The sequence below is a fragment of the Thamnophis elegans genome, chromosome 1 (genome assembly GCF_009769535.1).
Source record: "Thamnophis elegans isolate rThaEle1 chromosome 1, rThaEle1.pri, whole genome shotgun sequence".
Lineage (NCBI taxonomy): Eukaryota > Metazoa > Chordata > Lepidosauria > Squamata > Colubridae > Thamnophis > Thamnophis elegans.
The window spans coordinates 88,876,464-88,887,676 of NC_045541.1; the positions used below are offsets into that span (position 1 = coordinate 88,876,464).

Sequence of the window (11,213 nt, forward strand, 5' to 3'; positions counted from 1 at the left end):
AGTATCTATGTTTATATTAAAAGAAATTTGCCCTCTAATATAACACAATTAGCCTCTAAACTAGGCTAATCAGCAGATGATGAAAGCAGGTGAGGCATTCTAGATAGGCTTTCATATAATTCTTTTTTCGTGTAAATTTTATCTCTTCCAATCTTAAATAATCCAACCTACAGATGCATGACTGTAAAGAGCATTCCCAGTTAGCCAGCTGTTCGTTTTGGGTTTTAGCTTCCAGGCTATTCATCCAGATAAGATCACTTTCCTACTGTGTATATAATGCAAATGAATGAAAAATAAAGTAAATAAAGACCTAACCACACTACCATTTCTTCAATTTGCAACAACAGCAAGGACATTTCTACACAATCTGCGAATATGTTAAATTCAAGCTATTTAAAAGTTGTGGTTTTTCTGACTACAAAACAAAAAGGGACAAAATCAAGGGCACCATTGTTTCAGTTTCGCTTTTGACATGGCAACAGATGAGAAGATTAGATTGACAGGTATTCCACTGAAAAGTAGCAGGGTTTTGTTCAGGATAGCCTGGTTACCTTTAAGAAAGCTTCTGTGAAAAGTGAGATGGCCACACCAGAACTTCCCTCCTCCTGCTTATCCATGTGTAGGCTCAGTTACAGGTAAAAAACAGCTTGTAACCGAGCCTACCAGCCTCATTGGACCTTAGCTCCGTCCCAGTATTTGTCTCGTAATTCCAAAACCAACAACTGTGAAACCTCATAAAATAAAGTTTAAGAACAAAAAATACAGGACTAGTGTGCAGAACACCAAGCAATTCTGCTACAAAGGTTTAGACTCCACTGTTGTTCACCTTGGCTCACATTAAAAAATATAAAGGATTCTGCTTAACAGAAAATAAACTTAACCCCCTCTCCACTGTCAATTAACAAAATCAAGCCTAATCAAATACAAGGCTTCCTGTGCTTGTTCTTCATTAATTGCAATATGGCTTGTAGCATACTAGAGCCCAGTGGTGGAATTTAAATTTGTTTACTACTGGTTCTGTGGGCGTGGCTTGGTGGGCATGGCATGGCTTTGTAGGTGTGGCTTGATGGGCTTGGCAGGGGAAGATTACTGCAAAATCCCCATTCCCTCCCAATCATCTCGGACTCGGAAGGCAGAGAATAGATGGGAACTTGCAAGAACCTGTTGAATACCATCTCTGCTAGAAACATAGCATGTCTAGTTAAAATTCTAAAAACAATTCCCAGGATACAGTTCACTAAGTATATCTACGATTGCAACCTTAACAGGGTATAACAATGGGCTGGAGTGTAGTATTGTATTCCAAGTATTGGAATGAGATGCCCATAACTAACATCCCTTATGAGAATTAGTGGTGACACAGTGGTTAGAATGGAATATTGCAGGCTAACTCTGTTCGCTGCCAAGAGTTTGATCCTGACCATCTCAAGGTTGACTCAGCCTTCCTTCCAAGGTTGGTAAAATGAGGACCCAGATTGTTGGAGGCAATATGCTAACTCACTTAGAGAGGGCTGTAAAGTATATGAGTCTAAGTCCTATTGCTAGTGTAGGAAGTTAGCACCCATCCCTCTCCTAGGAAAATGAACTATTCTAGGAAATATTAAAAAGGCAGAATATTATATTTCCCAGGATTAGAAATGGAGAAACATGGGTTTTTAAAGCAGGAAGCAGACACACTCTTAATAGCCACCACCCTCCTCAATAGCCCACAGCAGATGTCAGCACAAGAGATAGCTAGATTTATTCATAAGCAAATGCCCTCACTCAAGATCCAACAACGGTAGGATTAGCTTTCAGCCATAATAGGAATTCCCCAAAGCCTCTTCATTACATCATCACCCAGCAAGATTCAACCTGGCTCCATGGGAGTCTGACAACCAATCAGAATACATTTCTTACACAGGAACAGGAAGCTCCAAAGCAGGGCCCAAGAGAGGGTGTAAATCTATCTCACTCTCTCACCCATGTGCTTTTTTGCCCAGGTGGTCCTGTCCACCATTAAACCATCTTTCCAAGCAGTCTCCATGTTTCCAGTGTCTTTCTTCCCACTTGGAACTGAACTCAGATGGACATTTCTTCCAATATTAGCGTTTAGAGTAGAATCTATAGGAGAAAAAGGAATGAAGGTTAGGGAGCCCTGCTTATAAAGGGATTTGAGTCATAAATTTAAAATGGCTGGTGAATTCTAGCTAAGTTCCGATGAATGCTGCAGATGACATCTGAAGAAGACATTTTGAATTTCAAACAGGGACGTGCAGTCACTAGAGGCAGGGGAGGCGGGGCCTCACCAGTCTCCTAAGGGAAAAGAAAGAATTTTAAATAATTTTTTAAAAATAATTAAAGCCAGGGTAGTTGCTACCAGATTCAAAGTCACAGTGGCTTGGTGTCTGCTCTCAGTGTTAACTATGGGAGGAGGCCAGAGAACTCGGGGCCTCTTTTGCCTAAGGAATTTTTCACCTTTTAAAAGTTAAGGAGGAGTTAAAAAGCGAAAACTTTCATATGCAAAAGAGGTACTGATTCTCCCGCCTCCTGATCGGGGAGCAGCAAATCATGCCTTATGAGCACGCTTACGTTGAGCACGCTTACGTTGGGCGGACAAGAGGAGAGTTGAGAGAGTTTCCACAGCTGGAAAAGGTGGATCGGACGGAGGGAGGGGGTATTCAAATTTATTGTAATTTAATTTAATTTTTTTATTGTGAGGTGTGTGTGTGTGTGTGTTTTTCTTTCTTCACAGCGGTGGGGTCGGAGGAGGCGGGGGGCGAGGCGGCGGAGCGCGGAGGCGGCAGGGACGTTCTCGCTGCTGTGTCCCAACAGGCCAGGCTTGAGGCGCAATGACGGTCCTGGCTGTGGGGCACACGCCCGGTAAAAGCCTCTCTTGGTTCCCTCCTCCTCCTTCTCCTTCCACAGCCTGCACGATGCTGCCGCCGTAGGCCGAGAACTGCCACCGACGCTGCTGCACAGCTGAGGAAGGGAGAGCGTGAAAGCAGAGGCAGGGCGCCAAGCTTTGGTTAAGGCAGGCAATGGAAACCACGAGCCAAAAGGAAGTCTTGCTGGGAAGACGCGGCAGCAGGGCTTTAAAGGGCTCCCCCCTCCCCAGCCAGCCAGCCCACCCAGCCCATTCCTCCCCTGCCACCACTGTGTCCAACAGGCCAAGTTGCTGGGAGGAGAAAGTTTGGGCTGCAGAGCAGAGTCTGAAATGCCGAGTGACGTGCGGTGAGCTTCATGGCCGTTGAGGGTCCCGCTCTATGGCGGACATGGCGCCGGGGCTTCGGCGGGGCTTTCGCGCTTGCCTCACTGGCCATGAAGCTCACCGCACGTCACTGTTTTGAAAAGCCTGTGGGAATCAGAAAAACTACTTGAAAAATGCTTAAATAAAGGCATGGCTTGGAAATTAAACTGATTTTCACTCCGGTGTTGTTGGACGGTGATGTTACCTTTGGTGAAAGGAAAACTCAGAAGAGTAGGAAAAAACAAGAGATAACACAGGAGTGTTAGATAGGGGTGTGGGGTGTGGGGATTATAGAGTGGATATTTATCTGCATTATTCTTCAGTTAAAGCAAAAGGAGGCAAGTATTCTTCTAATTAATCAGTTTCCACACCAACTATCTGATTAATGCAACACTAACGTGCTTTAGCTGAAAATATTGAAAAACAGGCAGAAAAAAACTTTCAGTATTTCTTTGTGATAACATTATGACTGGCTTTGTTTTTAGAATATGAAGCACAGATGACTCAGCTGTAATGTGTATGATTTCAACAAAGTGCTATGCTGATCACGCAATAGATACCAGGCCCAATTCCATGTTTAATAATCCCAGCATAGAAAACCCTTGGCTGAGTTTTGATAGAATTCACTGCGACATATAATGATCTATGCACTTTTTCTGAAATGGGCAGCTACATACATTTTATGAATAAATAAAATACTTTGGATTAATCCCTTGTGTGATCTACAAATTCTGATTAAAAGCTTATCAGATTCCATAAACTCAGCCAGCTGCAGTTAACAACAAACCTACATTAAGTAAATCATGTCTTAACACAATGTATGAGTTGGGCAATCTCATATCCCTCACTTTTCAAGTCCTTCCTGAAAACCTCTTTCTTCTGCAAAGTCTTCCTTGAATTTATCCCTTCTTGGCTCATGTTCTATAATATTCTTGCTCAAGCAAGCTAGATCATTCATTCATTCATTCATTCATTCATTCATTCAATTTACAGTCAGGACTTTACTTCTTTCACTAATTCTTTAGTAAACCAGGAGATATCATCCACCATATGTGGGAATTTCTTGGAAGATAAGTGATAGCAGCAGCAGTTCTTTTGCAGAACTATAAAACAAGCAAATCGTTTTTTTAAATAATGGGCACGCTAAAAATGCTGCAAAAGTATGTACTGTATTTACAATATTTATAAACACCTTCCTTCTAGGACCTGAAAATAGCATACACAAAAGTTCCCCTTCCCCCACTTTTATCATCACAATAACCACCCCAAGGTAGGTCTGGTTGAGAGATAATGTCTGGCTGAGCATGACTTGGGTAGCTTAATGACCAAGTGTCCATTTGCACCTTGGTCTTCTTAGTCATGATCCCGCAGTCTAATCCTACTGGTTTGGCAGAAGCAAATCCAAAAAATATTTATATGTGAAGCAGGGGTGGGTTGCTAATCCCGTTCCAACCGGTTCGGTTGGAACGGGGCCGGCAGTGTCTTCGTGCACGCGCGCAGTTCACGCATGCGTCTTAGCGCCTGCACGATGCTCCAGCTGCTCACGGAGACTCGCGCAAGCGCTGTATGTGCCATGTGCCTGCGTGGAAGCGCAGAAGCCTTCAAAGACCGGTAAGGAGCGCAGGCGGGTGGGCCCTTCACCGTTCCCGGAAGTTACTTACTTCCAGGTTTGCCGACCAACCGGTTCGCGAACCGGTTGAAACCCACCCCTGATGTGAAGTGACACGCCTGGCTGAGGCATGTCCTGCCTCACAAAGCTGTTTTTAGAAAGAAAATGGTTGTTTTTGTTTGCAGCTTAACACTTGCACTGAGCCTCCTCCTTGCACCCCAAATCCCTAATTTCTTAGCCCTGGAAGGAGTCTAATGAAGTTTCACAAGGCTGAAAACCAGGGCCAGGGTGGTATTGCTCAACCTTTCATATAAGTGGGGGAACCTAGACGAGAAAGCCCTTTTCATCTGCAGAAGGGAGATGGGAGGGGTGCTTGAACTCCAAATGGGATGGCTCTCTTTGTCAGGAATGGTTTCACAAGGCCCTAACACCACCACCCCTCAACCTGATCCCCATGTTCTACCGTTTACTTCTCTATACATAAACGTATGAGTGTATGATACTTTTGAACATTCTTTCTAAGTTAAAAAAATCACCAATAAAATATGCCTAAGCCTGCAGACAGCCTGAAGCATTTATTGTGGTTGGTACATTGCTAAGCACACTTAATTAACCCACCTAACATGCTTCCCTGGCAAGCTCCCCCTGCTCCAGCACTGTAAGTCTCGTTATACTTTATCAGGCCACCACAAGAGTTTGCTTTTGCTGGCACCGACGACACACGGCATAGCTCGGATCTGATGTAGCTTGTGACATGGGATTGACATCACTCCAAGTGAAAATATTGTGATCAGAGGGATGCTTGATAATAGGAAGGCTGTTCTTCATGGTGAAGAGCTTGTTTAAGCATTTAGGAATCTTCTCCTGGGAGGTTATTATCTTAAGACTGCAGAGGAGGCAAAAGGAGCTACTTGGCAGAGTAGCTCCTTTTGTACACCCCTTCCATCATGCTGATCTTCCATCATGCTGATCTGAGAGAATGGTTTTGCTAGGGATGGGCAGTCTTTTAGCGGATGCTGCACTTAACTTTTGCAGAGGAGAGGAGATAAAGGCCTCAAAGTGACTCATCAGGCCCAACATGCATCTGGATGAAACTGGATCTGGATTTTTCGCCTTTCCCTACTTATTTAGAAGTTGATTTTTTGGGGGTAAGAGACGTGGTGGTGCAGTGGTTAGAAGCAGTACTGCAGGCTAATTCTTCTGACTGCCGACTGCCAGCAGTTCAATGCTGACCAGCTCAAGGTTGACTCAGCCTTTCACCCTTCTGAGGTGGGTAAAATGAGGATCCAGATTGTTGGGGCCACCATCAATATCCATTATGTTTTTTTCAATGATGGACCAAAATTTCTGGAACTATCTCATCAAAGAAATCCTTTTTGCTTCATCTTGATTTAAGTGGCCCACTTCGGCTATATTCCCTATCGTAGTTTTGAAATAGCTGCTGCCATTAAAAAACAACAACTTCTAAATTGGATCATTTTGCTAGATTTAATTTTTATTTTAGAATATGTTTTGTAAGCTGCCCTCTGGGAAAGCTTTGTCTTGAAAGACAGTCTATGGGTATTTTAAACCCACAAACATGTATCTGGCTGTTGCAGAATGTTTTGATTAGTGCTTGGCCAAATGCTGCCTGAATCCTAGAAAGTTAAAGCAGTCTAAATTAGGGTTTTGAAGAACAGAAGCAGACCAAGAAATATATTTCTTCCCTTCAGTAAGACTGACATTTTGTGGATTTGACATTTTGAAATGATGCACCTGTCCATTTCTGAAGGAAGCACATCCGCCCAATTTCACCCTTAGTCCAGATCAGTTTTACAAAAGCTCATAAATCAGCATGAACCATTACTCTTGAAATGCAAACTGTTTGAACTTGGCACGTTGTAATTTGCGCATCTCCAGCTCAACTCTTAATGTTCTCTGCTTTGGGCACCAAACACTCAGAATTTATCTAGCAGCAAAAGGAGTAATGAGTTGTGCATTGTTTTCCTCCTTCCCTCCTTCCCTTTTCTTTTTCTCTTCCCTTCTCTTCCTTTCCTTTTCTCCCATTCTCATTTTTGCCTTTTGTAAGACTTTTCATTCACAGAGAAACCAGATCATGTTAAATGTCAGTGAAACTTTGCTGTTATTTATCGGCAACTTCTTTATGGGAAAAGTACACATAATCTATGGGATCGCCTATCCCTGAGGCTATCTGCCTATCTCACCAGAGTAGATAGGAATGGTAGTAAGATGCACATTAATATTGCAATCTTGCCAGTCATCAGAAGCATGCTTTTTCAAATTGTTATCGCTGCCCTATGGAACACTCTCCCACCCTCAGATACCAAAGACCCCCATTCTCTTAACCTGCAGAGGAACCCCCCCCCCAATGTTGGGACTTGGTAGATATATAAAAAAGCATTGGGAGTTTCATAAGGGAATTGTAGCTGTGTAGCTGTGCCACTTGGTCTTTCAGTTTCTGGCTTTTTAATTTTTATTTTCCTTTTATTGTTGCTTACATTGCTTTTTATTGGGATTAGCTTTCCTCCAAGATGGGAGGCTCTACAAATGTTTTAAGTAAATAAATACAATAAAAATAACAGCAACATTCTCAGTACTCTAGAAATGCTTGTCACACAAGGCAAAAAGACAGCTCATTTTTCATATTTATTTTCCAGAAATGAAACATAAAACATACAGTAATCCAACTGCCAGGAAGTGAATTCTACTCAGAATAACCGGGTTTCGCCCCATCTAGGCATATGTAAAAGGGGAGAGACTTATTGTCTGTTCATTCTTCTGCTATTGAAATGCATGGCAAATTTTCTCTTTGAATCCTGGCAACATCCACAGATTTTAATAATGCTTAGTAAGGTTTACAGTTCACTGTGCATATGATCTGTGAAATGCTTTGGCATGTGAAAATCTTTTTAATTACAGGGTGGGGGATTTTATTCAATTGAAAGAAATTTGGACTGGATTTTGGTTGCTTCCTTTGAAACATTCCCTTCCAACAGGGTTTAGGTGTTGTTTTTTTTTGGGGGGGGGAGGGTGGGTGAGAGAATGTTAGAGAATAATTGGACAGGAGCACCTTCTCCCAAGCAGCTCCAAAACCCATCAGGAAGGATCACTGCAAGGACTTTTTTTTAAACCCATTGGGTGAAATTGTATAACTCACCATGTGTAGTGCCTCCTGTCTTTTTAAAGGGCGGGGGAGAGGATGAGAATCTATACAGCACTCATAAAATAGTTTTTTTTTATAAGACTTTATCCAGTTCGAACGAAGAATAAAATGTAAGAAAAACTGAAAAAGGAAGCGATTGGAAAGAAAAGATCAGGAAGGGGACACAAGGTTTTCGGAGCTTAGGAAAGGGGGAGAAAAAAATAAGAGGGGAAAAAAGTAACTTCCGATTTCTTCCGTACAGATACAACCATAACCTACAACACGCAGTCATCTCTTACTTTTAAGATTAAAGTACTAGAAAGGTAGTCTTGAATCAAAGCCCACAACTGCTGGAAAAGCGGGTCGCCGGGGAAAGGCGGGGGGGGGGGGAGAAATCACGTGGTAGGGGAAGAAAACGCGGTAGCAGAGCGAGGAGGCAGAGCAGTGTCAAGAGGGAAGGTGCCGGGGAGGCAGGCGCTTCGCAGCAACAGTAGCAACCAAAGGAGGCGGAGCTGAGACTCCGAAGTTGATTCTTCTCCGGGATCCCATCAGCGGGGGAAAAAAAACAGCCATCCCGAGCCTAGGAGGAGCAGAGCCGAAAGAGGGAGATCCCGGGAGCGCTGCAATTTTAGGCTCTTGGGTTTGTTTGTTTTTAGCGCCCCGCAGGCGGGCAGAGGAAGGGTCGAAGCCATGCCTCGCCACGGCGGCTCCCGGGCGGCGCGGCTCTGGTGAGCGCTCCCATGGGGGATCCCGCCCAGTAGCAGCGGGCGCGCCCCCCCTTCCCGATCGCCGAGGTCCCGTGCCCCAATGGAGCCGGAAGAAAAGAAGATCTCGGTGTGGATTTGCCAGGAGGAGAAGTTAATCTCGGGCCTCACCAAACGGACCACTTGCTCGGATGTGGTGCGGGTCCTTTTGGAGGAGAGCAAGCAGCGGCGCAGGCGTCGGCTGCAGCAGCAGCAGCAGCAGGCATCGCTGCAGGAGTGCGGCGGCGGGATGTTGTCGGGGCTCCCGCAGTCTTACTGCATCGTGGAGAAGTGGAGGGGCTTTGAGAGGATCTTGCCCAACAAGACCAAGATCCTGAGGCTCTGGGCGGCCTGGGGCGACGAGCAGGAGAACGTGCGCTTCGTGCTGGTGCGCAGCGAGGCGTCCTTGCCCAACACCGGACCCAGGAGTGCCGAGGCCAGGGTGGTGCCCAGCAGGGACAGTCCGGGATGTCACGGCTTAGGGGTTACAGCCCGGGCCAGCCTGGCTTTGAGCCAGGAACGGCAGCGGCGTGTGGTAAGGAAAGCCTTCCGCAAGTTGGCCAAGATCAACAAGAGGAAGGGACAGCCGCAGCTCGAGGAGCCGCCGGCCAAGGAAGCCCCGGCGGGCGAAAGGATGGAGACTCTGGTGCATCTGGTCCTTTCGCAGGACCACACCATCCGGCAGCAGATCAAGCGGCTCCGCGACTTAGACCGGGAGATCGACCGCTACGAGGCGAGGATTCATTTCGACCGCATGAAACGCCACGGGGTTAACTACGTGCAGGACACCTACTTGGTGGGAGAAGAGCCGGAGCCCTTCGCGGGAGAGCAGGAGCTAAAGTCTCCCGCAGGGGCGGCCCCAATAGCGGCTTCGACGGCGGCGGGGGAGTTAGAGCAGCCGTCGTCCGGCAGCGAGGACTTGGAGGAGTACGCGTGGAAGTGCGAGCAGGTGGCTCGGGTGCAGGAGCAGTGGCGCCGCCAGGAGGAGCTGATCGAGCATTTGGCCGGCGAGATCCAGGAGGAGCTGAACGAGCGCTGGATGAGGCGGCGCCGGGAAGAGCTGGCAGCCGCCAAGGGCTCCAGCACCAGCCTCTCCGAGACGGACTGCAACACCACCGAGCTGAGCGGCGGCGGCGGCGAGCTCCACGTGGAGCAGGAGCGCATCAAGACGCAGTTGAGCACCAGCCTCTACATCGGGCTGCGCCTCAACACGGATTTGGACGCCGTGAAGTCGGACTTGGAATTTACGCAGCGCGCCTGGGGCGATAAAGAGCGGGAGCTCCAGCGCTTGCTCGATTCCCTGGAGTCCTTACACGTGGAGGGGGAAGGGGAGGAGGAGGAGGAGGAGGAGGAAACGGCGGTGGCGGACGAGCGACGGGACCTCCCTTTCAATCCGGGCGAGGAGCTGCCCGCCTCAGTCCCGATCACCTCGGGAAATTGGGGTGAGGAAGCCGCCCGCAGTTTGAGTAAAGACTGCGAGGATCGTGAAGACGAAGATTCCGACACGGGCTTGAGTTCTATGCACAGCCAGGACTCGGACTCGGTGCCCGTGTGCGAATCCCTCGTGTAGCAATTTTCCTTCCGCCCCTCTTTCTCTCTTCTCCCGGTCTTTTCCTTCCCATCATCTCAGGGACTGCAAAGTTGTGTTTCCTCCCGTTTTGACCATCGTTGCCCGAGTTTCCATTGGTGCAAAATGCTTCGATTAAGAATTCCTGCTTTTCCTCCCGTTTCTGATCAAGTGTATTGCAATACATTGTAATAATGCAGGATCCAATCTGGGTCGGTAACCGGGACCATTGTAGTAATCATGACGGTGGTTCAGTATAGGCCATTTCTGTTCAAATAATTAAATCCTGGAAAATATATATTTATACAAACAAGCAACAAGCTAGTTTTCTCCATAATTAAAAAAAAAGGGTATTCCTTGTTGTATTTTTTAAATTTCAAACTTTTCAAATGAAGAAAAGCTGCCGTTTTTAATACTTTAATTCTCTGAGGAAATACTGTTGGGGAAAGTATATGATATTGTGTATATAAAACAAAGCACCCAACATCTACATTGAGGGTTTGACACTGAAACTTGCTGAAAGTAGTCAAGAATGGCAGATTTTGCTCTCTCTTTCTCACTCTTTAACTGCAAGCTTTTTTAAAAAAAAGGTTTGTTGGCAAATCTCTGAAACTTATTTTCCTTTTTTTTTTGCATCTCAGATATTTATTTTTGAATGGCCTTTTAACCCTTACATTCATAATTGCAAATGCAGTGTGCTTTAAAAGTGTAATTCATTCATTTGCTTTCTAATTCAGGAATTTTCTAACCCCTTGGTCCTTTCCCAACATCTGTCTAATAAAATAGCTGTAATTTGCTCCAAAAGAATCACAGTGGTTTGAACCTCTGATCAAAATGAAACATACAGATTGGAAGACACAGTAGCAAGAATCAGGATGACTAAAAACCTGTACTCAGGAATGCCTGCTGTCAGGGTGTTTGGA

General features: G+C 45.8%; 1 protein-coding gene across 2 annotated transcripts; it reads left to right on the top strand.

Moving 5' to 3' along the window:
- Positions 1–8,787: 8,787 nt before the first annotated feature.
- RASSF10 (Ras association domain family member 10) lies at positions 8,788–10,573 on the top strand. Of its 2 annotated transcripts, XM_032238285.1 has the most exons (2): positions 8,788–10,038; positions 10,075–10,573. In XM_032238285.1, exons 1-2 carry the CDS (start codon positions 8,788–8,790, stop codon positions 10,291–10,293), a joined length of 1,470 nt encoding a protein of 489 aa, XP_032094176.1. In that variant the 3' UTR covers positions 10,294–10,573. The 2 variants fall into 2 exon arrangements, with proteins under 2 accessions (XP_032094176.1, XP_032094175.1); XM_032238284.1 differs by having other exon boundaries at positions 8,788–10,573.
- Positions 10,574–11,213: the final 640 nt, after the last annotated feature.

What these genes read in the sequence shown, in the direction of transcription:
- RASSF10 (XM_032238284.1), top strand. Translation starts at nt 8,788, where the DNA reads ATGGAGCCGGAAGAAAAGAAGATCTCGGTGTGGATTTGCCAGGAGGAG.